Raw genomic sequence first — 27,735 nt, 5'->3', positions numbered from 1 at the left:
TGCCTTTCTGGGGAGGCACGGGGCACACAGGGGGATGGGTGCCAGCCGGCGCCCGGAGGTCGGCCCGGCGCAGAGCCCCGGAGCGGGGCAGCGGCGCCGGTGTTGAGGCGGGCGATGCACCGGGCACAGGGAGGGCAGGAACCAGCCCCGGCCGGGTAGAGCTGAGCCAAGGTAAGCGCCGTCCCCCAGCCGCGGCCCCTCCGCGGCCGGCGCTGGGCAGAGCGGGACCAAGCATCCTCCTCCGCTCCCAACGGAGCCGCCGCTTGGCGCCGTTAACCCCAGCGCCCGGCTTTATCCGTGTCGGGGTTATCTCTGCCGGCAGACAGCAGGGGCCCGGAGCGCCGAGCGTGCCTGCCCTTGGCTTGCGAGGAGCAAGATAAGGGGCTGAGCGCAGGCAGGGAGCAGGGGGCACAGGGACATCCCACATCCAGCCCGCCTGTGCGCTGGATGGGGCTGGCGGGGAGTGCCGTCGGGGTGTTCCTCCTTCTCCGGAGAACAGAAGAGCTGCCTTGGCCAGCTTTGCTCTTTTGTAAAATCCAAGCAATTTCCCATGGAGAATTAATTTGCACAAGGGGGGGGGGGGGGGGGGCAGGGAATAGTTTTAGGGAATTTCTCATTTCAGCATCTCCTTTCTCCTCTCTTGTTGACGTTATTTGTATCCCTGTTTACATCCCATGACAAGTCATCCGTGCGCAGCGTACCATGAGCTGGCATGATGTGACATAATGCGAGAGCCGAGATAGCCTCCTGCTGCTGTTTTAGTGGGGAGGATATTTTAAACTTTATGTTATCCAGGAAATTTCTGGAATATTTGTCTTCATTCCAAGCCAGAATGAAAACAATTCCTGAAATGTTGGAAGTTCCCATGAAACAAGTAGCGAAAGCTTCCAGCTCTGGCACTGCGCGGCAGCCGGGCAAGGGGAGGCCTCAGCAGCAGGCAGAGGGCAGCAGGAGCAGGGAATGGGCAGCAGGGAATGGGCAACTGGAGCAGGGAATAGGCAGCAAGGAGTGGGCAGTGAGAGCAGGGAATAGGCAGCAGGCAGCCGGAGCAGGGAATGGGCAGGAGGGAATGGGCAGGAGGGAATGGGCAGCCAGAGAAGGGAATGGGCAGCGAGCAGCAGGCAGAAGGCATCACGCCTCTGCCCGTTCCTTGCTGCAGCTTGGCATGCATTTGCTTTCCAACAGCACAACTGCAATCGTGCATTAGGGCACAGGTTTAATGGGGGATGGCTGAAGGAAAGGCACAGGGAGAGAACCAGGCACAGAGATGGAGCTGGCTTGGACCTGGCGCATGCCACAACCTCCCAGCATCACCCGGGCAAGGAGCTGGGACAGGGAGCAGGATGTGCCGCGGTGTCAGTGGATGGCAGTGGGGACAGGCAGCCCTGTCCCCACAGGACATGAGCTTCTGCAGCAGGCACAGCCCTGCATCTCCCTCCCCATGAGGCGCAGGACACGATGCTGGGCTGGGAGGGCTGTAGAAACTGGGCTGTGGCAGCTTCCCCCGGCATTGTTCTTGGTCAGTGCAGTTCTGGGCCTCTCTGTGGGCTCTCCTCAAGGGCATCGGTCCAGCCCAATCCCCCGGGGCTGATGCTTTGCAGGGAAGGTTAAGGTTGTGTGGGGCACAGAAGCGACTCCAGCAGCCCCCCACGCTCCAGGGCAGACGCTTCCTTGTGCCAGGATGTGCCAGGAGAGAGCCAGGGCTGCTTTGCAAACCCTCTCTGGTTCGTGGGGACCAGCCCAGGGAGGGAGAGGCTCAGCCGGCAGCTGCGGGGCTGCAGGAAGGAGGGATCTGCTCCGAGCCCCAGCGCTGCATCTGCTGTGCCAGAGCCGCCATGGGACAGGCAGCGCTCTGTAGGGACCGCAGGGAGCCGGGGTCTGTGTCTGTGTCGGGGTGGAAAGCACCGCCAGGCTCCCAAAGCCTTTGCCTCTGCCCCTGCGCTGAGGCTCTCAGTGCTCGGAGCTTTGTTTTGTGTACTCTGGGAACCGACAATTTGTAAAGACACGCTGCTGGGCTAATCCTCCAGCAGCTCCCGCAGCAGAGACCAGCTGGGATCTGGCAGCTCCCTCCCTTCTCCCGCTTCAGCCTGCTAAAGCAGCCAGTGTCTGTAACCAGTAGCTCGCAGGTTTTGACTTAAACGCAAAGCAGAGCAGCAGCCTTCTGCAGCCGGCAGCCGGCACTGCACAGGCACGTCCGTGCTCCTGCGCCAGCGCAGGGACCTGCTGGGTGGGCAGGCAGGCTGTGCCAACAAGGTGCTGAGCGCCGCGCTGAGTCCTGGGGGCGATGCCAGCCTCGGTGGTGAAATCATCTTGGCTCTCTCCTGGCTTCGGAGCCGTTGTTATGCCCTGGAGATGCTCTTAAGGAAGGGAGCTCTTTCCACGGCACGGTTTGCCATGGCTCCGGTCCATGAGCTAATGCATTGGGGAAGCAATGAAATTAGACTCTAAAACAGAGGTAGCTTCCTTTTTGTGTGCAGGAAAGCCCATCCACGGCACATGGTTTTAACAGAGAGCACGGTAGTGCTGTGAGTCTTGAACCAGGTTGAGCTGTCTCCTCTGTTGAGCCCCAGTGTGCTGTCTCGGTGAGCAGCAGGCTCCATAGCCGTGCTGGATGAGCATAGGTAGAGCACTAGGAATAGGGAGAGCTGCCCCACATAAGGGAGGCTCAAGAGAACAGGATCTCAGGGTGCTGAGATTTCAGTGGGGCCAGGGGTTGGTTCCTAGATAGGTGCTGGTTGGCATCAAACCCCACATCTTTCCCAGTGGTTAGCAGGTAGTGAACATGGGGCTGGAAGCAGTGTCCGCTAATCCTGGGTATGCCAAGGAGAAAGGCTGCACAGTAGCATCCTCAGCAAGCCAGATGGCAGTGGAGAATAAATACAGCCCCGAGAGCTATGCCCCGGGCTGCTGCATGCAGTTTGGAGGAGGCAGACAAGCAGGATGCTGCTGTTAGCCACTGGCTGCTCAAACAGACACCAGTGTCCCAACGGACCAGCTGGCTCGCTCCAGAATGATGCCAGCTTCCCTGCATCCTACTGCTCCCCAGTCCCAGCCAGTGCCGCCGCAGCTCGGTTTGGGGTTAGCTACAACTGGTGCCATGGGATGGCAGCACAAATGTCGCCATTGGAAAGTCTATGGAGCACCCCAAAACGTTCATCACCTCTTTGCCAAAGTCCTGCTCTGATGGGACAGCCCAGGCTGACCCCAAAGTGCATCTGGCACAAGGGCTGCACCCTCCATCACCTCTCGGGCTGTATCAGGGAATGGCAGGAGCCACGTGGCCAAGGGACCAGCTCTGTGGCACAAGGGGACCTGCCTCAGGTCATCCCAGATGGCAACGGCTGAACAGGGACCTGCTAGTGCCAATTGCCCCCCTGCTCCCAGGGATGTGCTGCTGGGGCATGGGCACAGAGCTGGGTTTGCCCTTTGCAAAGACAAGGCAGCATCTCCCCATGATGAGGCAGCAGCAAAGGAACGAGGGTCCCCCGCCCAGGGCACCGCTGTCCTCTGTGGGTAGCAGCGCCCTGGGGAGCTGCGGAAGCTGAGCATCCATTGGGCTCATCCTGCAGCTCCTCGTTGGAAGGCCCGAGTGCATGGCTCTGTGTGCAAAGAGCCTGTGAGTTTCAAGAGAACTCGTTCTGAAGCTGACTGGAGTCTGTCAGAGCAAATCAGTTGCAGTCTGAGCTAGCCACTTGTCTCTGCTTTAACCCTGGGAAAGCAACTGGGCTGCAAATGTTTACCTTATGAGGCAAACCATCAATATCCTTGAAACTTTGATTAAAAAGAATACTGGACGAGAGCATCTTGTGGGTTCCTCTTCTGGTTTTTTCTTCTCCCTGATTCGTTTCACAATAAGCCAGAAGCATGGCTTGAGTTAGGGCTTTGGCAGGGGCTTTTATCATGATGGATATAGTGGAGGAGAGAAAAGAAGTTTGGTTATCAGAGGATGCCAGAACTCAACTTCCTCGCACATAGATTTAATAATGCAAAAGTTCTTCTTTAAAGGTCTCCGTAGAACAAATCCCAGTCATCACAAAAGCCACGGAGATAAATTAAATTACATTTTAATAGTGGAGAACTCATTCCTGGGCTGGGCGCAGTGAAAGTCATGTTCTGTCTTAGACAAAAGTAGCCTCATCTCCCATCTGAATGCTACCATATGAAAAACTTAATTGGAAATGGAACCCCACAGCTTCCAAGGCGCAACAAGAGGCCGTCATGGCTGGGATAGCTCTCTTGCAGGCATTACAGTCACTGGAGCATTATTCTTCTCCCTCCTTTGTAAATGAAAAGGCGTCTCCAAGAAACAGCATCCAACACGTATCTGCTGGAGCTGCATCTGGAAGCGGCTGGCCACGCACAGTTGTGTCCAGCATAACCTAAGCTCTTCCTCAGGGAACAAGGATGCAAAGCACTGCGCTTCCCATACATGCTTCACGCTCTTGTGAGCCCCACAGCAGGCTTCGGCATCGCGGTGCTCCAGCGAAGCATCCTCGCCTTTCGCCCAGGATCGCTGTTTTCCGCTGTGCCACCTTTCCAAGCCAGGCTCAATCCGTTCCCCTCTTCACGCTGTCATCTTGAACGTGTTTAGGATATGTACAAACGCTTCCCATGCAGACACAGACATTAAAAGTGCACGCAGTGCATGCGGTACGTGCCTCAGGATGGGGCGATGCGGGGTGCAGGCTGGGCCAGCCTCACCTCGAGGCCCTGTGTGATGAATACTCCCCAAAACTGAAAGAAAGGGGGAAAACCAGGCAGGAAAAGTGCGAGGGAGGAGCTGCCTTGTTCCTCTCCATGTCGGTACAGTCCCCCAGATCCCTCGGCAGAATTAGCTCCTTGCAGAGCACTGCATTCAATTAATTATATAGTTTAAAACACAATACGTAGACGTAGCCCATCGACACCAGCAAAGCTCTTGGCTCCGCTTGAAACCTCTGTGAAGCTGCAGTGCAGAAGTCAGGCTGTGCCACAGGAGATGCTCTTAAATTGTCATTAAAATCATTGTAGTGTCCTACAGATGTCACAGAACGCAGCTTTTGTTGCTCAAGGAGCCCCTCCACATGTGTTTTCAGCCGATTTAGTTAGGCTGGTTTCAGTACAGATGTCTGTCTGCTTGCATGAGCCTGGACTGAGCAGTGTGGGGTACATGTGTTCTCTATGGGGACACCCCATATTCACCCTTTGGTGTTGCTTCAGTGCAACCCAGATCACCACCATCGGTGCTGCAGCCGTTTGCAGGTCTGCAGGAACACCCAGCTCATATCTGTGGGGATCCCAAATCACCCCAGGGTCCCAAAACCATCCCAGGGTCCCAAAACCATCCGAGGGTCCCAGAACCATCCGAGGGTCCCAGAACCATCCGAGGGTCCCTCCTGCTCTCTGCAGGGGCACAGATGGGCAGCAAGGAGCTGAACCAGGGGCTCCCCCACCCATTCCTTGCTGCTCCCAGAGCCAGCCTGGATCTCTGCTCTGGCTGCTGCAGGTTGCTGATGGGGGGCACTCGGGACTCCCAGGGTCACAGCCTGCATCCCCAAGCAGCGATGGGAGCCCACAACAGTTACAAGCTTCCTGCGCGTCTCGCCTCTGGGGCTTTGTCACACATGATGCCTCACATCTGGGATTCGGCCCGGTTGGTGGGGATGGTAGTGCCATTTCCATGGCAAGCTGCAGCTTTTGTACCCCCAGCCGTTTCAGGGCTTGCAGCTATTGTGTGGGGTTTCTAATGTTGCAAGAATTTATATTGGGGGCAAACAAAAAAAAGTGCCTTTTTTTATTCCCCCCCCCCCCCCCTTTTCTCAATGCCTTGGGAAATGTCATCCAGCAGGAATGTGCCCAAGAGCTTCCCGGGGCCGAGAAGAGGCTGGGCTCAAGCAGGGGCCCCCATGCCCAGCTCCCACCCTTGCGCCCAGCCTCCTGCCACCGGCTCTTTAAGCTGTGGCTCCCTTGGGTGCCCCATCCCTGCTCCCCAGGCATTGCCCCGCACTCCCAGGGAAGTGGGGCTGGCCCTGCCCCATGGCAGCACCGGGTCCTGCTCCGCTGCTGCTGAGGTAGAAGGGAGGAGGCTTGGAGAGGGACAAAGCTGTTCACAGAGCCACCTCTTCTGCTTAAACTCTCTGTTTCGTGCCCTCTTGGCTTTGCCAATGGCCTCTTCCACTTCCAGCTTTGGACAGAGCTACAAGAAACACTGGAAACCCCAGACCTGCGGTTTGTCATCATTCAAACCCGATTCAATTGTGTCCCAAAGCAATTCACTTTCCCCAAACATCAAAGCCCTCAGGGTGATGCTGGGAGAGGGGGGGCTTCCCCCATGAATCCCAATGGCTCCTGCACCCCCTGCCCTGCCCCGCTCCCAGGGGCTGGACACCTGCATTGGCTGCAGCCAGGAGACCAGGCTGGCTGTCCCCTCATAGCCCATAGAGCTTCAGCCTGGGTGAGAAGCGTGATGTGCTTTGGAAATGGATTAGCACTGCGTGATGGGCCCTAATTCAGCTGGGTTTGTTGAGCACCTTCATCCTGGGGAGAGGGATGCATCTGAGATGGGGTTGTGAGAGCAAGGGCAGGAAGAGCTGAGGCATTGCTCGCAGGAGGAGGAGGCAGATCCTCCCCATGAAAGTGCAAGTGATGCTGATATCGATTGCCCCAGGTGAAGGTGCTGGATGCCTTTTTCCAGGCTCAGCATCACATCACAGACCACTTCCACAGGACTCACTGTGGGACAGAAAAGGCTGCAGACAGATGTGTCTGTGTTCACCAGTAGCTTTGCTGTGACTGACCTCAAAGGGTTCATGTGTAGGGAAGGGAGCAGAGAAAGGTGTTTGCAAAGCCACCTGCCTGTTGGGTTCTGCACGGCAGGGAAATTATAAACTCAGAGCGCAATGCCTGGGGCCGTGTATGGGGCAGTGTGTGGGGCAATGAGCAGGGCAGTGCACAAAGCAGTGCACAGCACCATGTGTGGGGCCATGTACAGGCAGTGCGGAGAGAGCCCCAGCCTGCCCTGCGTTTGGTACTTAGAGGGTGGCAGCCCCAGCTGGGGCTCAAAAACCCAGCCCCAGGACCAGGTACCAAAAAGAAATAATGAGGGGAAAGAAATAAGGAGGTGATGCCAGGATCAGAGTGGCCCTGCACCCCCAGCGTGCCAGCGGATGCTGGTGGGATGCTGGTACCCAGGGTGCCCCCACTGCCCCATCGGCACTGCCCTCCTCCCCAGCATCCGAAGTTGTGTAAAGGCAACGGCATAGGAAAAGCTGTAGCAGCTCCTGCCTCTGCAAGCACAGTGCTGCTGTCCCTGCCGGAGCTCGGAGCTGGTTTGCCTCAAGGAATCCGTGAGATTCGTCCTGCTGTGATCTGTAACAATATTGGGATTAAATTAGCTTCCCTGAGCTGCAGAGGGGTCAGTGTGTAAGGCCCCCTGGTTAATCCAGCAGGCCAAAGAGAACAGAAGCCTCCCCGCATTGGGAAAGGAAAACAACGGGGTCTGTTTGCAATCCGTGGAGCTAATTCAAACAGCATTCCTCAAACAACAGGGGAAAAAGGGCCTTCGGAGCAAATGAGAAAGGAGCATTTCCCAACATGCGCATAGCATCGCTCCTTGGAAAGAGGCAAAATGTCCAAGCCTGCATGGGGTGCAGTGTCAGGAAACCCGGCAGGCAGGAAGGAGATCCTGAAAAGCAGGGCAGCTCCCTGGGATGCACATGGGAGCTCCCTCCCTGCCCTGTTCCTGGGGAGCACAAAGCGAGCCGGTCCTGCCAGACCCCTCCTGACCTGCGCTGGGGAGCACGGGGGGTGCAGGCAGGCTGCCCAGGACACATCAGTGGGATGGGGCGCGTGGATCTCGCTCTGCCTTCATTTCACGGCATTTCCCTGGCTCGGTACCAAACCGGGGTGGGCTCCCCATGGATATCCCTGGAGGGACACGCGCATCCCAGCACAGCCATTGCCAGAACAAGGCTAGGAAGCAGCATTGCCTGGCTCTGAAAGCCCAGGCTTGCTTGCTCTGCTCAAGGAGAAGAGGCATGCCCGGGTGATCCTATCAGGCTCACTCCCATTCCTCTTGCTTCCCCATGGAAGGCATGATCCTGCGTGCCCCCGTGCCTGACCCCCCAGCACGGCTTGTGCAGCCTGCATCAGGAACTCCATAGCTGTCTTTGGAACCAGAGCACTTGCTTATGCAGCAAGCTCAGCACTTGGGGTAACTGCATTGCTGGGGACCCAGGACCGCAGGTGCTCGGATGCTGCTGCCCAGGCTATCAATCATGCTGCAGGAGATAAGCCTTCTGTGTCAGAGCAGGGTGCAGGGGAGCAGGGGAGCGTCAGAGACAACTTCAGGATGTTCTTGCTTTCCTTCTGCTTTCTCGGCGAGCGTCTCGCTTGCTTTTTGCTTATGCTGAGATACTATCACAGGCTGATGAGGCACCGGGGATGAGTAATGCACCCTCTGTGCCAGCTGAGAACTTGTAGGCACTGGTACCTGCCTCTGCACACAGGGTTAACGTCAGGAGCCCTGGGTCTGACAGAAGCTGTGGTGCTCAGGGCCGGAGCTGCTGGGTGCAACCCCACTGCCTGCATCCCAGGGGTCCCTGTAGATACAGGCTGAGGGATGCAGCTCCTGGCAGCTCAGTCCCAGCCTGGAAGTCCCCATGGTCCCTGGGCAGGGTGGGTTTTCCATGGAGGAGAGGCCTTTTCCCTGTCTGATTGAAGCAGAGCGGGATGCAGGGCAGGAGCTGGAGAGGGAGGAACTCAGAGCAAAAACCAGCAGGTCTTTAATGGGGAGGGGAGCCACGTGCTTGAATGGTGAGGCTGGGGGATGTTGGGAGTCCTCCTCTGCTCCCTTTGGCTTTGCGCAGAGCAGGAACACGGAGCCAGCCAGGGAAAGGCTGGTGCCGAACAGGCAGTCACCCATAGTGGTGACCGGATACCTGTAGTGCAGGATTAGACCCGCTGCTTGCTTTTCCACCTAATGTGGCCGAAACTGGTGAATTCAGGCAGCCTTTGTCTGCTTTGCCCACCCCTTTCCTCCATGCAGCGCATTCCCAAGGGCATGCGGGATGATGGCTGTGGGTGATGCTCCCTGGGTACCACACCGGGCGCTGGCACTGCCACCACAGCCTGGCTGGAGGAGCCCAGGTTGCCGGGTACCTGCTCAGGGAGGACTTCTGTGGGCAGCAGGGAAAACCTCCCAAGCCAGCAGCTCTGCTTCCAATCTGGAGCCGCTTGGCTCTTCTACCCTGCTCCAATGTGGAATTTCACGTCCTTTTGTACAAGAGAGAAACAACCTGTTTAGGATTAATTTAGGATCAGCCTTAACAGCCATTAGCTAAAGAAAACCAAACGGGTAAATGAGCTGCCTGTCAGAAGGGGAAGAAATGTGAGACTTGATGCTCCATTTATTGTGGAGGGTGTTAAGGCAGGATTTAGTGTGATTTACTGTCCTCTGCAGCGATACCTTCCAACACCAGGGAGCTGGCAAGCTCCTTTGCCTGCAGTCAGATACACTTCTCTACCCACTAACTATTGACGTGTCCAGTAGCCCTGTTCTTGCAGCTGGGTTTGTCAGCATTCCCATTATAAAGCTCTGTCTTTAGGGTTTATTGCTCCGTTATAAACATTTGCTCCAGACGGAAACTTGATCTACAGCCGTCAACTGGAGTTGCAGCGCTCTGAGAGAGAGGAGGAAGGAAAAGGTTTGGCTGGTCAAGGCAAGTGTAAAACACAAGGTCTTTGGCTCGTTAGGTTTTTCACTCTTACAGCCAACAAAGTGATGCTGTCCCAGGGCCACGTTCGATGGGACTGCAGAATATCCTAGACTAGAAAGTGAGAAAGCTCCAAGTCGGAATAGAAAAGGTCTTTAATATGGAGATTTGCCACAGTGACTGCTCAGCATCTGCCCAGTGTTCAAAACGCATTCACTAATGCTCCTGCGAGATAGCAGTGATCTCAGAAGATTCCGTTTGCAAGCAGGAAAGCAGGGACCTTCAGCGAGGTGCCAAAGAAACTTCCGGATGAATAAACCCTCCGTACACACGTGCGTTAACACAAGCGCAACGCAAAGGAGAAGCTGTGAAGGGTGAATTCTTCTTGCCTGGTCTGGGTTGTTTTGCGTCTTTGTGTTGATACCTGCCCCCACGCAGGCGCTGTGCAAAGCAGAGGTGATTCCAAGGGTGTGAATAACACAGATCCAGGAGATCCTCCAAACCTGTGCATCCGGGGACTGTTCTATGCCATGTCCCGTACCCTTGCTCTCCTCTTCCTCAGGGCTGCCAGTTCACAGAGTGCTCTGCTGGGGATGCTCAGAGACCCTAGCAGGGACCTGTGAGCAGCAGAACTCAATGGGGACCTACCCCATCTCTCCAGCATGGGACCCAGGGTGGGATTCGGGAGTCACTGTAGGGCCCAGCACAGCCTTTTGAAGAGCCTGTGCCCTCTGGCTTGCAGCTAGGAGCCCTGCGAGCTTGGGGAGGATCAAGTGCAGATCCTGCTACTCCTCGTTGCTTCAAGACTTTTGTAAGCAGTGCAGTGAGTCACCCTGCTTGGCATGGGTGTCTCACCCATCAGCGCGTTGTCCTGGGCTGTCCCTAGGAACACTTGGAAGCTAAGACAGAATTTTACCCATTACAGGAGAATTATGGCATCTGCTCGAGTGGATCTTACACCTAAAATAAGGAGTGGAACGTGTTCAATGCTTGGAGAAGTTGATGCACAAAAGGGGGAAGGTAAAGATGGTGCTTTCAGTGCATCTCCCTCTGCAGCTCCCTGCCTCCTGCCCATTGCCGGGCACTGGTTTGGGCTTTATGTAAACCACATGGTTATGGACAAATAGCCGCCATGTAGAGAGTTTAGAAGATGCTGGCACCGACTTTGGAGCATCCCTCTAAAAGCCTGAGGATTACCTTCCACAGGAGAAAGCCAGAGGCAATGGGGCAAGGAAAGTGTTACAGAGGGGCAAGCTTTCTGCCTGAGATTCCCAAGAGAGGGAAAATGAACATGAAGAAACATCAGCCTCCCCCCCCAGCTGCAGAGGCCAACAGCACGGCTAGCTCAGCAAAGCAGGGAGAAGGCATACAACATCCTCATGTACTGAGGACGATGCTCTTAAATGGTAAGGAAGGGAGGATGTGGAGTCCCTTTCACTGCATCCCTCGGATGGGAGTGAGCCCTGATCCTGCAGACCAGGAACATGCAACCTGCTTGTGCTATCTGGGTTCTTCAGGGAGCTGGAGGGAAGCAAAACCCCTCCTCAGGACACTGATAGCATGCCCAGAGGCTGGCCAGCAGCTTGCCACCCAGCCATGCCCCTGCGAGCACCCATCAGGGTACCAGAGCTGCACTGTCAGAGCCCCATGGCCATGGATGGGCCTTGCATCAGCCCCACAAGAGCCAGGGATGAGGGTCAGTCAGTCATGCAGAGAGACCCACATGGTGATGCAGACACTTCAGAAGTGGGCAGACACCAATTCCTGTAAATGGCTTGTACAGAGAGATAGTGGGACAAGGTCCAGCAAGGCTCCATGTGTCCCAGGAACACCAGCTTCCTGCCTGAGCCTGCGGTGCAGGGGGCATGAGAGGGGATGGGGGCCTTCATCTCCCCCCAGCTCCCCTGTGGCCGGGGCACTTCTGCCTCCTCTATGGGGGACCAGCACATTGGGGCTACTCCTGTGTTCCCCTATGCACCCATGTGAAGCTGGGGTCCATTTCACATCCCATCGGAGGAGGGAAGGGCAGCTGACAACAGCAGCAGGAGGAAAGCTCCTGTGCTGCTCAGGTGTGACGAGGGGCAGGTATCCCAGGCCAGCCCCACCACAGCCACTCTGCTTTCCTGAGCGTGAGCGTTTCCTCCTGCTGCAGAGCCAGAGATGGAAAAATATCCAGGCTTTGAAGCCCTTTGCCTTAGTGCTTTCCCCGCTCCAGAGGATAATAAGCTGCTTTTAATATTTGACATGTTTATTAACGGATGCAGTTGTGACAGCTGATGACTCCATGCGCCAGTTACCACTGAAATGTCAGTAATAACTTGGAATTAACTGTCATAAATAAAGTAGACTACAAAGGCAACTGGATGGTGTGTCATTCTGCAGTAATTCACCGAGACCCCGTTGGCTCTGCAAGCAACGCTGGAAGGTCCTTTGTGGAGCTCCAGTCCGGGTTTTGCAACAGCCACAATATTTTGGCTGGATATTGTCTTAGGAGGTGGTACTAGCGGGGTGGAATTCCCTCATGCAGGAGTTTGCACTAGATGCCTTTACAAAGCTGGATACTCTGGTAATAACAATAATAAAAAGCCCCTACCCGGTGGATGGGGATGGAGTCTACGGCATTGAGACCAGGATTTATTAATGTGCAAATCGCTCTGATATGATCACATACTTTCTGCTTTGCATACGCAGGGAGCAGCGTGGGCTGATGGAGTAGGAACTAGCCTGGGCGATCTTTACGAGCTGAAATCCTGCACATCACTGAAGGGTTTGTTTCTCTGCGAAGCTGTTAGAAACCTGCTTTAGGAAAGCAAGTGAACCAAAGCCCCGGCCCCAAACGCACCAGACCGCTCCATGAACTCGCCATGCACCGATTCCTCATTGTTTTTGACAGAAATGTGCGTGTAACTTTATCTGGAGGAGCCGAGGATTTTTGTAGTTGGGCTTGTAGTGGTTTAAACCTGAGGCACCAGTAGAGCCTTTCCAGCAGTGATGAGGGAGTGACAAGTCAGAGGTAAGGGCTTCCGAATGCGTGTTTGTTTAGATGAAGCTTTTGCAATGTGGGCTGCTAATGAGGAGCGCCAGCCTTGTCAGCATCCGACTTGCGGGTTTGCCTTGTGCAATGTGGATAATGAGCCCAGACAATGAGAGCTGTGAGGAATCACAGCGCGATCTGTCGCGATCCCCGTCTCCCCCCCCCCGCCCCAACCCAAGGTGCGCGGGGGTCTTTGCGGGCGGCTGGGCTGCCGCACGCTGGCCCCTGCCGCTGTTCTGCCTCCCCGGAGCGGGGAAGGGGGCACGGGGAGCCGGTGGCACCGTTGATCCGGTCGCTGGAGCTCGCTGCTGGCCCTGGATCAGCCGCAGGGTCCCGCCGGGCGCAGCGCAGCCGCCGAGCGCTGCGCAGGGGCGGCAGTGCCCTGCCTGCTTCCCCGCTGGCTTCCAGGGACGGGAGCGTGCCCGTAGCTGGGCAATGAGGGGACGAGGCGGTTGAGCAGCTGCTGGCTCAACATCGCTGCGGCTGCGGCCGCAGAGGACGGCACCCATGGGGGCACGGCAGGCACCCGGGGAGCGCGGGGTGAGTACGGACTCCCTGGGGGTTCGGATGGGGGATCCGTGGGGAAAGGGTTTAGCAGTGATGATGGTAACGATGAGAGCTCTGTGATAACACCCACCTTGGTGCGCAGGGGAAGCGCTGCTGGATCTCGGTGCTGAGAGCCTGTGGGTTAGCGAGGGATCGGGGCATGCCACAGTGTGCTCCCGCAGCCAGGCAGGGATGCGGGTCCCTGACAAGGGCTCGGGGCAAGGTGATGTTTCAGCCTCTGTCCTCTTGATCCTCTGAGCCAGGGTGCTGCGAGATGTGGGTGCAGGCAGCTGGGGAATGGGCACCCCTGCACTGATGGGGTTTCTTGTAGGTGTTTCCTTGAATGGTCCTGGAGATGGATGAGGGGGTGCTCAGGTGATGTGCTTTGGGTTTGGAGGGGTGGCTTCCAGTAAAAGGCATTAAAACAGGGCAATACCAGCCAAAGCAAACATTGCGCAGCATGGCAGGCCTGGAGCCTTCACGCTTCTGAATGGGGCTTGGTGGGTACCAGTGCAAAAACCCTTGTTACCTGGAGGTCGCTGAACCAGGGGCAGTGCTTACAGCACTGCTGTGCCGGCCAGGTTTATGCTGAGATCCCACAGGAATCCCGTGAAACATCTGCCTGGAGTGTTCTCCAGTGGGAATGACTTTGTCCAAAGTCCATCCATGACCCTGGAGCACCCGATCCCCACCGCAGGGCCGGGGCCGGTCGTTGGGGTGGGAGCAGGGCAGAATTCCCGGCGGGCCGGAAACCACCCTGGAAAAAAAAGCTCCTTTCAGCTGGATCAGCTCCGCAGCCGCTGCGAGAGCAGCAGCACCACCCTGAGGGATACAGCAGGGAGAGAGCTGGGGGTGCAGGGGCACGGATGTGACCCCCTGAGCGCAGGCAAAGGCAGAGCGTAAACTTCGCATTGCCATCATCCGAGCTTGACTTGAGCTGGCAGAGCACCTCTGCTCTATGGGGCTGTGAGGCTGCAGGGATCTGGGGTCAGGTCATCCCTGGGCTTTGGGCATAGTGGGGACCATGCAGCCAAGGGAGGCAGGGGATGGAAGGCAGAGACACCTTCCTCAGGGCTGTGTGAGCACAGCCTGTCCTCTGCCCGGGGAGGGAAGTGCTGTCTTTGCCTGAGACCCCCCCCCCCCCCTGCAGTCCTGAGTTCAGCTCTGGGGCTCCCAACACAAGAGGGATGTGGAGCTGCTTGAGTGAGTTCAGAGATGCTCCAAGGGCTGGAGCAGCTCTGCTCTGGAGCCAGGCTGAGAGAGCGGGGCTGGGGCAGCCTGGAGAAGGCTCAGAGGAGACCATACCACAGCCTTCCGATACCTAAAGGGGCTCCAGGAAAGCTGGAGAGGGGCTTTGGACAAGGGCCTGTAGGGACAGGACAAGGGGAACGGCTTGAACCTGCCCAAGGGGAGACTGAGCTGAGCTCTTAGGCAGAAGCTCTTCCCTGTGAGGGTGCTGAGGCGCTGGCACAGGGTGCCCAGGGAAGCTGTGGCTGCCCCATCCCTGGCAGTGCCCAAGGCCAGGTTGGACACAGGGGCTTGGAGCAAGCTGCTCCAGTGGAAGGGGTCCCTGCCCGTGGCAGGGGTTGGAACTCAATGAGCTTTAAGGTCCCTTCCAACCCCAACCAGGCTGGGATCCTATGGTTCTATGAACACAGACACAGCCTTCCACCTATACCCATCACAACCTGCCTCTGAGGATGATCCTCTAGGACTGCAGCCGGGTGCTGTGGACCAGCTGCAGGGTGGCCTTCCTGGCAAAGCACCCTGAGCGATGCCAGAGCTCAGAGCTTGCTCCCTCTGACCTGGCTGCTGTCACCCCTCACAGAGGCAGAGCTTGTGCTTGCTCCAGCTGGTCCTGCCCTGCCCCATGCCCAAAGCTGAGCCTCCCGGTTATTTGCCCCACTTGTGCTTGCTCCTGCTGCTGAAATCAGTGCTCCTGGCTCTGCGGGGCTCAGGTTTCCCAGTGACGTTCACCGGGAATCCCTGCAGGAAGCTCACACTTGGCAGATGCTTCCTTTGCACATGGCCAAGCAGATGGCCCCAGGTGCTGTTTAGGGTCTTGGTCTCTGCTTGTGCCTGGAGAAGGGGCTTAGCACGGCGGCTTGAGGCTGCTCCTGTAAGCCCTGGGAATGTGCTTTTAGAAAGGCTGCATTTAGAGATGTGGAAGGTTGCTGTAAGCCCTTCATTTATACTGGAAAAAGAGGGGAACTGGGTATTGAGCTGAATGTGTGCACACTCCTATGGGATGAGAGCCTTAGCAGCCCTGGCTGCATTAGACCCTCCTGCTGGCACACTCAGGGTTTCCAGGAGTTGGGGCTGTACTCTGACACGGTGTGCATCTGCCCTGCACCTCTGCTGAGCACATCCCTGCATGGCAATAGGGCTTTTAGGGTTGGTGAGGAGCCCCTTTGATGGAAGAGCAAGGTTTTCAGTGATGCTCTGAAATGGACCGTTTTGCAGTTCCTGGTCTGAAATTCGCTTTGGTTCCTGCTGGTTTAGTACATTTTGTCCCTGGTTGGCATTTGGTGCGATATTGAACCATGGAGGCTTAAACCTGCCTCATGTTGTACCTCATAGCAATAGGTTTGCTTTATCAGTGACTGCACCTAAATCCCCAGGCAGCTTCTGTCTGTGGCACCGGAGCTGTTCCTGCTGGGATGACTCCAGTGCCTGCTCCAGGGCTTCGCTGCTTCCTTCTCCTCCAGCCCAGCACGCAGCCTCTCTGCTCCAGCAAGAGGGTAATGGAAATCCCCCAGTAAAAGATTTCCCGATGTTTTACAATGCTGGAGCACAAGCGCTCCCGGAGAGAGGCCTGTGGCACTGTTAATCACAGCATTACTCGGAGCAGCTACTGTGCCAGGCACTGCACATGGAGCGGAGCAGGGAGCAAGGGTCCTCCTATAGCAGCATCTCCATGCTCCAGGCTGGGACAGAGGGGTGGCCACGGGCAGGAGCCTCTCCTCAGTGTATTCCCCATTAGCGGCTCACAGCACGGCTCCGCAGATCCGGGGAATGCAGTGCAGAAGCTGGTGGAAGGAGTCAGACCTCAACAATGCTGCGGAGAACTCGGCTGCCAGATTGGCTTTTATGATTTCATTTCTCTCGGCGCAGTTGATGGGTTGGGGATCCTGCGGAACTTGGCGCTCGGGGAGGGGCTCAAATGAAGACCTTCTGCTTCGGAAATGTGACTTAACGCAGCCTGCTTTTATTGCTTCAAGGATTAAGCAGAACAAAGTGGCTCTGCCTGTGCATGTGCAGAGATGTTTGCCGGCTGGAGGAGCGTGAGACACCCTGTGGCAGGCGCGATGACCGAGCCGGGCGTGCATGGGACCTGCTTCACCCCATGCAGGGTTTCACATGCTCCTGCAGCGCTGTGTGTGCCTTGCCAACAGGGACAAGTCCTCAGTGACAGGGTTTATGGGTGGACTTGGCAGTCCTGGGGTAAAGGATGGTCTTGATCAACTTAAAGGTGTTTTCCAACCTGTTTGATTCTATGATTCTATGAAACACTGCTTGGAATGATAGCAGGAAGGGGAGACTTCCCCAAGGAGAATTCCCAACCCTGCTCCCTGTGGCTCTGCACTGCCTTCCTCCCAGTGCAGAGCAGACAGGGAGCTGCAGGCATGGGGGTCACCCAGAGCAGGCAGGACCATGCAGGCAGTGCAGAGACATCGCATTCAGGAGCTTCAGATCTCTCGGGGAAGCTTTGCCTGCCGGAGGCTTTTGCCAAGGGAGGGCAAGGCACAGAGAGAGATAAACGTGCGTGTGTGTGGGCTCCGGCTTGTCTGAAAGATGCCTCCTCTCCTGCTGGCTGGGTCCCACCTCCGAGGCTCAGCAGTGCTGGAGGAGCAGCTCGGATGCTCTGCAGGGCAGGGCTGGACTGTGGAGGGTGCAGGGGCTCTTGGTGGCAGCGGTGCCTCCTGAGCCCTGCAGCAGCATCGCCCCATCCTGCTGCTGCTGGACGCTGGCCAGGGGATTTGGTGGGCACTGGGGAGCTGAGCCACCCTCGGATGGGATGAATGGCACTGATGCTGGTCCCCGCCTGCCCCTGCATAGTCTCCTTTACCTCCCCTGTGGTAGCCACTGGGATCTATCCCTCTGCTCTGGCTGGCTCATTGTGCCTGGAGTAAGGACCACTATGTGCCCCACAGACCCCATCCTCTTGGTCCTCCTCTCCATAGCAGTCCGCTCTCATTTCCTCCTTCTCTTCCTCCTCCCGCTCCCCTCCCTGCACCTCTGATACAGATCCAGGTGCCATTGTCATTATTTGAGGAGCTCGATAGAAGCTTAAACGAAGGCAGGTTGGGGAATCTGCTGGTTGCTGCCACAATCAACCTCCCTGGAGCCTTTCCTGGGGCTGAGATACTGCTGTGACCAAACCGACCCCAGTGAAACCCTGCGAGACCCCATCTCCTGCAGGCAAAGACACTTCTGAGACCTTTTCTTCCTTATTCAAGACGTACAAGATACCCCTCAACAGACTGCCAAGGTGAAATTCAAGTTCTCTACCCAGCTCCAGCCCCAATCCCCCTGTGCTCAGAGCTGATGCCCAGGCTCTGTTGGCAGCAGAGCTGGCACTTCCTGGGGGTCCATTCCTGCTGCTGCTGCTGCAATCAGACTTGGTCCTGCCTCCAGCCCTCACACAAGCATCTGGTCCTTCTCTCCCAGACGCAGGAAAGCTTTGGAGAGCCCGTTTACATTATGGCTAGCCTGATACCTTCAGCAAGAGGCAATATATCAGCAATTTAGTTATTGAGGATTAGGTCTTGAATGTCCTGGGGATATAATGTTGGTCTTTCTCACCTTGTGTGTAGGAGGACTAATGGTAAATTATCGGGATGGTTTACATTTTCTGGCTTGCATTGGAGCTCCCAAGGACCAATTTATCCTGATGGAACTGCAAACAAGGCTTACTGTCATCTCGGATGCAGGGGCCAGGTCTCTCCATTAATGAATTCAGAGCAACTCAGGTTATCCCAAATCCTTCCTGTCGATGGGATAATGGCATAAATCCTGCTAATGTTTAGACTGGAAATTGTTTGCCGCAACCTGAGCTTGACCGATGGCTGCAATAGCTGAAAGAGGCAATATCTGTGTCCTGAGGTGAGGGTGGGAAGAGCTGGAAGCCCGGCCCTTGTGCTGCAGCCTCCGCTGGTGGGCATGCAGCAGACACTGAGTGCTTGCAGGGAAGTGTTGAAACCCGGGGATCATGCTAATGGGCAGCACCCAGGATGCCGGTAGCATTCCTGTGCTGAGCGGGCAGCGGTGGCTGTCTTTGGGCTAGAAAGCAAGGAAACAAGGAGGGAAAAGCGGGTGCTTGCCCGGTTTGTGTTGAGCCTCTATGCTTCCCATGGCACCCCCCTGCCCTTGCACTGAGCGAGCCCTGAGACATGGGGTCCGTGGAGGCAGCACAAGCTTCACGCTGGCTCTTGGCAGGCTGGGGCTGTGTTTGCTCCATCAGAATATCCCTGCTGCTGTCCCCGCACCGAGGGGACTTTGCCTAAACTGCGAGTGTTGTGTCAACACCCGGAGCAGGGTCAGCCTGTGCTTGTTGTGACCGCGCTTCACCTGTAAAGCCGCTGTAATTAAAGGCAAGGGGCAGCACCGTGCTCCCTCCAGAGCTGCTGGCGCTCAGCACTCATTTAGGGACCGTTTGGGCCAAGCTGTGCTGACGCTGCTCTGCCCACACCAGGTAGCACCCATGGGACCCCCTCTGGCTGTGCCGCGCTGGGCATTGCCATGCTGTGCCATGCCACCCATCCGCAAGATCCTTCCTCTCCTGGCTGCGTCACCCCAGATCCTTGCACATCAGCAGGGTGCGGAGCGAGGCTGCGGGACTGGAGTGGGAGCCCCTGTCCGCTCTGCTCAATGCTCCCAACAGCCCAGCTCAAGCACTTGCCGGTCTTTATAAAGCAGCTTGCAGCAAACAGCCCTGGAAGTGTGGAACGAGTCCGTACTTACACAAGCGGCTATTTATTTGAGACCCCTGCAGCTGGGCTGGGGGCTGTAATGACAAGCATACGGGCAGCGCTGTGCTCCTGCCCCAGCAGCGCGCCGCAATCACTGCAGGGACACAAAGAGGTCAAAGGCATCGGGGCACACATGAGCCAAAGCTGCCACGAGGTGCCCGCTCCAGGTCACATCTTGGCATCGAAGCACGTGCTGCTGCAAGGCTCAGTGGTACCCGGTCACGGCTGAGTTCAGCAGCTGAGTTGGGATGCTGCGGGCAGCCCTCTCTCATCAGGTATTTTGCTGCTGTGGCCATAACCACCTTACAGACAGTGGCACTTTGGCCACCCCATGGTGGGCATGGAAAGGGGCTGGAATCCCAGGGCCCGTGTCCATCCTGCAGGCGGGCTGCAGCCGGGCATCATTCCAGCACCATCACTATTGGCCGTTTGGGGCACTGGAGACTGTTGCAGTTATTATAAAGGGATTATACCCATTTTCTGTTTCATTTGAGTTCACAGAGTGAATGTTGTCGCCTTTATTCCCACACAATGGCAGCCGTTGGCAGGGCTCCCCTCTGCCAGCTGCAGAGAGGAGCATGGCTCTGCCTGGCAGTGCCAGAGCTCTTGGTGCAGCCCCGAGGTTGCCCTTCCTTCCCACCAGCCACAGAGCATCACACTACTCCGCACCAGCCCTGCCTGCACTGCCTCTGCCCTGGAGCAGGAGCAAGGAATTGGATGCTCCAGGGCGAGGACATGGTGGCTCCCATGCAGGCTGTGCCTGCAGCCCTGGTTGCCATCCAGCATCTTGCTGCCGCACCGGGCTTCCCTTTGCACTCCAAGACGCTCACGCAAAGCAATTGGGCATCTCCCCCTGCACAGGCAGCGCTGCCCCTTCCCTGCCGCTCCGGGGGAATGGGAGCTGGGAGGTTTGGAAATTCCCTCGGAGCAGAAACGCGCTGTTTTGGGCAGCTCGCGGGACGATCCCGCCCTGTCCCCAGACAGCCCCGGCTCCGGCTTTGGGGCCGCAGTTCGCTTTCTGCTCGGCTCGACGACCAGCCCCAGAGGTGCCCACTTGATGGGAAACATCTTGTGCGCTTGGCAGCGCGCAGAGGCCATCTGCTCCTCGAGGAGGGGCGGCCGAGGGGGGACTGGCACTCTTCTAAACAACTTCCAGCTCGAACCGTACGCAGCATCGGCAGATGGCAAAGCCGCGTCGGGCATTGCGGCGCGCGCACGGCTATTGAGCAATGCAGTGACTTATGGATGAGGTTGGGGGGCGATTGGCCCCACTCCGGGGGCCGCCGTCTGCCTGCACCCTCAATGCGCTGCTCCCCCGGTTCACCCCACAGCTTCCGTGCTTGCCCGCCGCGGTGCCGAGCCCAACCATTCCGGGAACGATGTCGGCTGTTGAGTTAATCTGTTCTCCTCTTCCTTTGCAGTCCCTGCGAGCGCACTTGGAAACTGCAAGCAGCTGACGCTCGCTGCCAGAGCCCCCCGATGGGACTAGAGCCAAGCTCCTGCGCTCCTTACGGGGATGAAGGTAGAGCCATGTTACCTGCTACCTAAGCTCGCTGTCGCTGGTGTAGTTTGTGGATGTGGTCCTGTACGAGGCTTCGCGCACAGACTCTCAGCTCTGATCCCGCCCGAGACGTTTTAGCAGCGGCAGACAGAGATCCCCAGCTGTGGAGCGGGCTCCTCCGACCACCCTGCGACGGAGGGGCTGCAGCGCTGGAGAGTTACTATGCAGCTTGGACTGTTTGTGGTGGTGGTTTTTCTAAGCTCCATGGATCTAACGGGCAGCAGCAAAGTGGCGAAGGGCAAGAGGCAAAGACGAAGTATGTATGAAACGCTTTTCTCCCCTACTTCTTCTCGTGGTGCTGTGCGCTTCGGGCACACGGTGAATGCGTTTTACCGACCCAGAGAGCCAGGGCTGCCCTGGGAGTCCTTGGAGCAGCCCTAAATCACACTCCCATTCAGAGATGTGCATTCCACTGCCCCACACTGGACCTGACACAGGCCAAGGGGTGGCCCAGTGCAACCCGAGGTGCATGGGGGTTTCAGCACCCCTCCGGGCTGGATGATGCTCGGCTGGTCCCAGCTTGGGGCTCCCGCAGGGCAACCAGGCTGCGTCGGCGCAAGAGCAGCGGCACGGGTTTGCCCTCGTTTATGTAAGCTCGCTTGTAGAACTGTTTTACATTAAAACTGGTTTAAATTCAATTATAGAAAAATGATTTTCTATTAAAACTGGGACTGCTGAGCCCTGTGAGAACAAGGAAAACTTGACGTCATGCCTAATGCTATAAAGTGCAATTTCCAGCGAGGGCCCAGTTTATACCTTTGCCATAGAGGCAGACCTTGGCTCCGCGGCCCAGCGCTGCAGGAGAAATGGGGCCGCATCCTTTGGGAATCACTCCATAGGAGGGGCCAGGGCCCAGAATCCCGAGGGGACATCCCAGAGCAAAACCTCCTTGCACTGAGGATCCGCTGGGATGGGGACCCCCTCTGCTTTCTGTGTCACTTTCCATGCCTGAGGACCCAGCGATGGGGCTGGGACAGGCAGCAGGGGAGCTGCTGGGGTCTCAGGTCGCTGGAGGGGGAGAGGGAAGTTTTGCTACCTCTTGGTCTGGCATGTGAACGCTGTGATGCTCCGCGCTTGCTTCTGAGGGGTAGCAAACGTGGTATTTAAAAGAATACATCTTTTTAAATCCACAGCTTTTCTATAAACAAGGACACTGCTTGCATAATAAACTAATAAAAATAACCTGCATTCTAGCCTGCAAAGAATGCTATTGGTTTCAAAACAAGCAGCATTTTTATATGATAATTAAAAGCAGAAAACTCTCTCAAGACATGGGATTGAGTATTTTTCTTGGACTGGATTTAGGAGCTGAGAACACATCTCTATTTTGGGGGCAGTGAAATCTCCTGCACTGCCAGATATAGTTAACATAAGCAGGGTCACAGCGAGATCTAGCTCGGGACGCGGCCTGGCTCGAAGCACAGCACAGAATTAGTCAGATGGTTTTGCTCCAGCACCCCTTGGCTCTGGTCCCCGCTTGTCCTGCACCGTGCCCATGGCTCGGCTGCGGTGGCACCGCCTGCTCCAAGAGGGGACATGGCACGGATGCTCTGGTCCACCCGGACACGTGTCCCCTGTGGGTGTCTGCGCGGTGGGAGACGGAGCTGGGACCCTCTTGAGCTGGTGGCTGCTTCTGGGTGCTGCTGCTGCTGTTGTTGTGACCCTCACGCCTGCGCTTGATGCTGGTGCCGGTGGGCATCGGGAGCGGTGCTGGGAGCACATCAGTGCAGCAGGACCCCGGCCCTTGACCTGCCCCGGTCCCTGCCCTTCCTGATGGTGTTTTGGGGTCAACCCCAATGCGTGCAGAGCCCAGCCATGCACACAGGCACTAATCACTGCCTCTCCTCTTGCCTTTCCAGTTAGCACCGAGCTGAGTCAGGGCTGTGCCAGAGGCTGCGACCTGTGCTCCGAGTTCAATGGGTGCCTGAGATGCTCCCCCAAACTCTTCATCCTTCTGGAGAGGAATGATATCCGGCAAATTGGGATTTGCCTACCCTCTTGTCCGCTGGGATACTTTGGCCTTCGCAATACAGACATGAACAAGTGCATCAGTGAGTATGGGAGGGAATGGGTGCAATGTGGGAGGGTGGCGTTGCTTTGAAGGGCTGCCTCCAGCGAGGTGAGATGCTCTGCATCTACCAAAGGGCAGAAGGCACCAATTAACCCAGGGAATAACCCTATAATTTATGCTGTCAGACTGACCCCCTCCTTCTCTATGGGGAAGAAGGGGAAGATGCTAGGGTACTGCTCGCACAATTACCTTTTCCACCTCCTCTGCCCGCTCATCATAGCCAAGCATCTCTCTGAACCACGATCCTTGGCCTGGGGCTGCCTCTTTCAGCCAGAGCAACAGAAAGAAGCTGGACATGGAAAAATAGGATCACTTCCCTTCAGTTTCACGCAAACCACCCTCATGGCCAGATTTCCATCTAACCCCAATTCTTTGCAGCCCATATTGTAGCTTCAGCTGGAGCTGTTGGCACGGGACTTCATTCTTTGCACTGTCCCACTCTGCCTGAGTGTTGCTCAAGCTGAACATCAGCCCAAACCTTTTCCACCCTGATCCTGATTTGGATCTGGCAGCGGCTGCTGCTGCCTATGGGAGCCGCAGCACAGTAGCTCTGTCCTGTACCAGGGAAGGATGCAAAGACACAGCCAGGCCTGGCAGGACATTCAGAGACTTGCCCTGGCTGTTGGCAGATCCCCTGGGGCCAGGAACGAACTCCACTTAGCAGTCAAGAGCTTCCTGAGCTGTTTGTTCACATCAGGCTTCATGATGCCTTTGTGGTTGGTTGTTTTTCCCCCACAGAATGCAAAATTGAGAACTGTGAGTCCTGTTTCAGTCGAAACTTTTGCACAAAATGTAAGGAAGGTTTGTATTTGCACAAAGGGAGATGCTACGTCACATGCCCCGAAGGCTACTCTGCTGCCAACGGCACCATGGAGTGCAGCAGTCCTGGTAAGTGATGCTTGGGCATCTGCTGGGTCCAGTTGCATGAATTGCTGGAGTGTGGGTTCGGGGATAAAACAAACCCCTCAGAGGCAGTGGCAAGGAAGGGGTTGCTTGAAAACTTAGGAAGCTGCTGGGGAAATGCACATCTATCCGAGCCTGAAGTGGGGGAGAAGCTGATGGGACAGGGAAACAAGAGTTACCGCTGGCCTCTCTTGTTATCTGGCAGCACAATGTGAAATGAGTGAGTGGGGGCCCTGGGGGCCCTGCTCCAAGAAGAGGAAGCTCTGTGGCTTCAAGAAGGGCAACGAAGACCGAACGCGGCGGATTCTGCAGGCTCCCTCCGGAGACGTGTCCCTGTGTCCTGCCACCACGGAGGTGCGGCGATGCACGGTGCAGAAGAGCCAGTGCCCCGAAGGTGAGCGCACATGGAGTCATAGACGGGTTTGGGTTGGGAAGGACCTTGAGATCCTCCAGTTCCAGCCAAAGCTGGATGCCTGAGCGCTGCGGTGGTGGGAGTCATCTTCTCCTCTCCCAGGGTGCTTAGGTCTGTGTTTTTCCCAGGAATTAGAGTGCTTTTGGGATGAATGGTGGTTTGGTCATCCTCTGATGGGATGGACAAGATTTGCAGCCGGGTTGAGTGCTTAGAGCAGTGACTAACACCACTGTGGCCAAGCTGTTCCTCTGATGCACACAGCAGCATTAGCTCAGGGGCTTGGTATGCAGCCCCGGAGAAGTGCAAGTGTTCACACTTCTGCTGGAGACTGACAATTACAAAGCTAAATCCAGATTCGATCCTTCCTCCCCATTTGTGTTTAGGCAGTGGCTCACAATGCAGAGCACAGACTGGCAGACAGGGCAGCACTCAAGCACCTCTGTGCACGGGGAGGGGAGCAGGACCTTTTGGCCAGCGTCAGCAGCAGCGGGCTATGGGCTAGCTGGGTTCTGCTGGAGAGCCTCACGGTGCCTCTTTGCTTTGCTGCAGGGAAAAGGAAGAAGAAGGAAGAGCAAGGAAAGCAAGATAATGCGAATGGGAACAGGAATCGGAAAGACACCAAAGACGCTAAGTCTGGCACCAAGAAGAGGAAGAGCAAACAGAGAGGGGCTGCGGTCCTCACCACGTCCGCTAGCCCTGCCCAGTAGCTGCCCCTTTATGTCACCTGATGGCAAGACTTCATTGCTGCTATGTATATGAAAGCTTTATTGAACCAGAGCACTGCTACACAACACATACACATGTCCAGAAAGACAGACATACGCTCCCCGACTGACCCACGGACCCAACAGAAACCACATACACAATGCATAAGGAGGCTGCACACACCCACACCACCCAGGACCATGGAGCTACGCTGCTGAGGAGTGGGAGCACACACGGAGGGATGCTCATCTCCCCATGGCTCCACAGGCACGCTGCGGGGAGGAGAGGTGGAGTACGAGTCAGTGGAGGACCCAGAGACTTCATGACCAAAGGCCTCAACTCGAGACCGGGTGCATGGCCCCAGTGCAGCACGGCTGCAGCCACAGGGATGAGACTGGACCCGTGTGGTCGCTCTCCCCAGCCTGGGACCCCGACTCACACGAAGGCAGTGGCCTCTTTCTCTTCCCCCCGCCCTTTATTTTGTGTTTTAAGCTGTATGACTTTATCATGGCGAATACATGTTAAACGGTTGTGGTAAGAGGTCAGTGGTATCTGCCCTGAATCTGCTTCAAAAGAGTTATTTCAAATTAAAAACAAACAACCTCACCCCCCCCAAAAAAAAACCCCAAATGACAACCAGCTTCCCGAGTGTGTGGTTCATGCCTTGGCCCCTATGGAGGCTGGTGTCCCACAGGACAGAGACTCACTTGTGGAAGGGAAACTCACCAAAGCTCTAAGAAAAGCCCAGATTACGTTGCCAGCTGCACTGCAGCCACCCATCAGCTGTCCTGTGCCCGCAGGACCCCAACTGTGCTCCACAGAGCCCTGAGGAATTCCCCCACTGAAGGATGCTGTTAACATGCTGCAGCTTGAGAAAAGGACAGGTTACAACAGACCGCAGGCTGCGGAAGCGCTGTGACTCCGCTCCTACACTCACAGCAGCAGGACTCCATCCCGGGCTAGGGACAACGCTTGTCCGTCTGTCCGGACACCATGCAAGCACGCAGCGGGAGGGAAGGCAGGCAGGAGGGGGAAGGCACAGTTTGGGCTCTGCAGAAGAGAAGCACACTGTTAGGTTTGGTAGGAACTCCTGGTCTGCATGGCTGGAATTCCCTGGATTCAGCACGAAGGGCTCCTGCGTGGCAAGAGCCGACAACTGGGTCGAGGAACTGGGATGAGGACCGTGCGGGATGGAGGCTTAGTGAGACCCATGTGCTTCTCTGCATGGAGAGCTCTACCCTCAGCAGGGTCACGAGGTGGCATCCTGCTCAGTTTCCCTTCTGTTGTAAAACGTGCTTCCTCCATATAAATGTGTGCAGCCATTTCATTCCTCTAGAGTTCAGCAAAAGCCCTCTGGTCCTGAGGGACGGAGCCGGGATGCGCGTGGGGTGGATCAGTGATGTGCTGCTGAAGCTCCTAGCTCCCCTGGTAAGGTGATGAGCGGGGAAAAGCTCACCTCCAAGCTAAACCTGGTGAATACCACCTCCGCTGTGCTTGTTCTCAACACCACCTCCTCTGCTCTGTGGTTTGGGAGGGCAGAGCGAGCCAGCGAGCATGGGGGGATGCCTCTGGGAGAGCCCCCCTCGCTCCAATGGGTTGCCTGCCTGCATCCAGCAGTCCTGGTCCTCTCCTGTGAAGAGCTGGTGGTTCATGGCACCCACTGAGGACTCGGCACCGGCGGAGGACACCTGAACTCTGCCCCCTTCACCCCGGCTGGTTCAGCTCAGTGCAGGAGGTGGGAGCTGCACAGTTGTTCCCACTCTGGAGCTGTACCAAGCTCTCCGTGACTGCTCTGCTGGCAGCAAAACCTTTCAGCCCATCATCCACTTTGTGTTTAAGTAAACAAGAAGCCGTTATATCTTTTAAAGGGGATTCCATTTCAGCACAATGATAAACGACCAGCATTCCAAGCAGGGAGAGAAAGAGGTTCTTAAAAGTCATCCTTTCGAGTTGTTTATGGATCACGTTCAAACGATTCCTGAAAGCCTCCCAGCTGAAAGATCCGATCTCACTCGATTCCCTAGCCCCAGCTAGCCTGTGAGATGAGTATTTTGTTTGTGCCAGGGTGTTGCATGTAAGCAGAACCGTTTTTACCTTCCGCTTTTTTAGCAGCAATAATCAGTAACCCTTTCATGAACCTCAGCTTGCTAATTCATAAACAACTCCTTCCTCCCTCCTGCTGCAGTATCTCAATCCAGTTCTCAACAAGGATTAGGGGAAAGAGAGAGCGCGTTAGGCAGGTTTGATACACAGAGGCTCTGTTAACCGACCGGATTCCCTTCCGTAACTCATGGCAATATTAGCACAATGATTTCAAAACTAAACTGCATATAAGTGATCAACACAACCTGTTCTATAGAAATCTCTAGAGTTTTCTAGATAAACTGACAAACTACTTTCTGTCATGGCCTTTTCTTTCTTCCCTTTTCATAGCAAAACGGGAAGAAAAAGGGCCAAAGGCAAAGGAAAGTTTAAAATGCGTATTAAGAATATCCAAGATTTTTTCAGTATGGGTGATATTGAAATTAAATTGTTTTAGAAAAATTAGGAAAAAGATCAAGAATAAATCCGATTTCTTGGTATTCAATCAGCTCAAGATTTGTGCTGGTTCACTTCTGTATTAGAAACCTTTTGCCTTTAACCAAGGTGATTTGCACACTGAGCTCAACAGTCCAAGCCAGAGACTTCCTTACATAGGCTGGTGTCATCTCAACTCACATGCACACGAACGCTCTCTTTCAGCCCACCAAACAAGATCTGTTGTGGTGTTCTCTCCATGGCATCACTGTAAAATACGCTTCTTTAAACAAATAAATAAATACATGGGTTTGCTGAACAA

The 27,735-nt window shown here is 56.0% G+C and overlaps 1 protein-coding gene across 4 annotated transcripts; it reads left to right on the top strand.

Annotated features, from left to right (window-relative positions):
- Positions 1-27,735, top strand: RSPO1 (R-spondin 1). 4 transcript variants are annotated; one of them, XM_065697817.1, is made up of 7 exons: positions 12,190-12,258; positions 12,384-12,705; positions 20,666-20,766; positions 22,665-22,856; positions 23,615-23,764; positions 23,985-24,173; positions 24,741-27,735. In XM_065697817.1, exons 3-7 carry the CDS (start codon positions 20,724-20,726, stop codon positions 24,896-24,898), a joined length of 732 nt encoding a protein of 243 aa, XP_065553889.1. In that variant the 5' UTR covers positions 12,190-12,258; positions 12,384-12,705; positions 20,666-20,723; the 3' UTR covers positions 24,899-27,735. The 4 variants fall into 4 exon arrangements, with proteins under 4 accessions (XP_065553890.1, XP_065553889.1, XP_065553888.1 ...); XM_065697818.1 differs by lacking the exons at positions 12,190-12,258; positions 12,384-12,705 and adding an exon at positions 1-171; XM_065697816.1 differs by having other exon boundaries at positions 12,235-12,705.

Source organism: Lathamus discolor, chromosome 18 (assembly GCF_037157495.1).
Source record: "Lathamus discolor isolate bLatDis1 chromosome 18, bLatDis1.hap1, whole genome shotgun sequence".
NCBI classification, from domain to species: Eukaryota; Metazoa; Chordata; class Aves; order Psittaciformes; family Psittacidae; genus Lathamus; species Lathamus discolor.
The sequence above is the reverse complement of the archived record's forward strand: the minus strand, read 5'-3'. Positions and strand labels throughout refer to the sequence as shown.

Excerpts from the sequence above, each read along its gene's own strand:
- RSPO1 (XM_065697815.1), top strand. The coding sequence starts at position 20,968 with ATGCAGCTTGGACTGTTTGTGGTGGTGGTTTTTCTAAGCTCCATGGAT. Across the intron at positions 21,062-22,664 it reads GGGCAAGAGGCAAAGACGAA|TTAGCACCGAGCTGAGTCAG; the intron begins GTATGTATGAAA and ends TTGCCTTTCCAG. Across the intron at positions 23,765-23,984 it reads CATGGAGTGCAGCAGTCCTG|CACAATGTGAAATGAGTGAG; the intron begins GTAAGTGATGCT and ends GTTATCTGGCAG.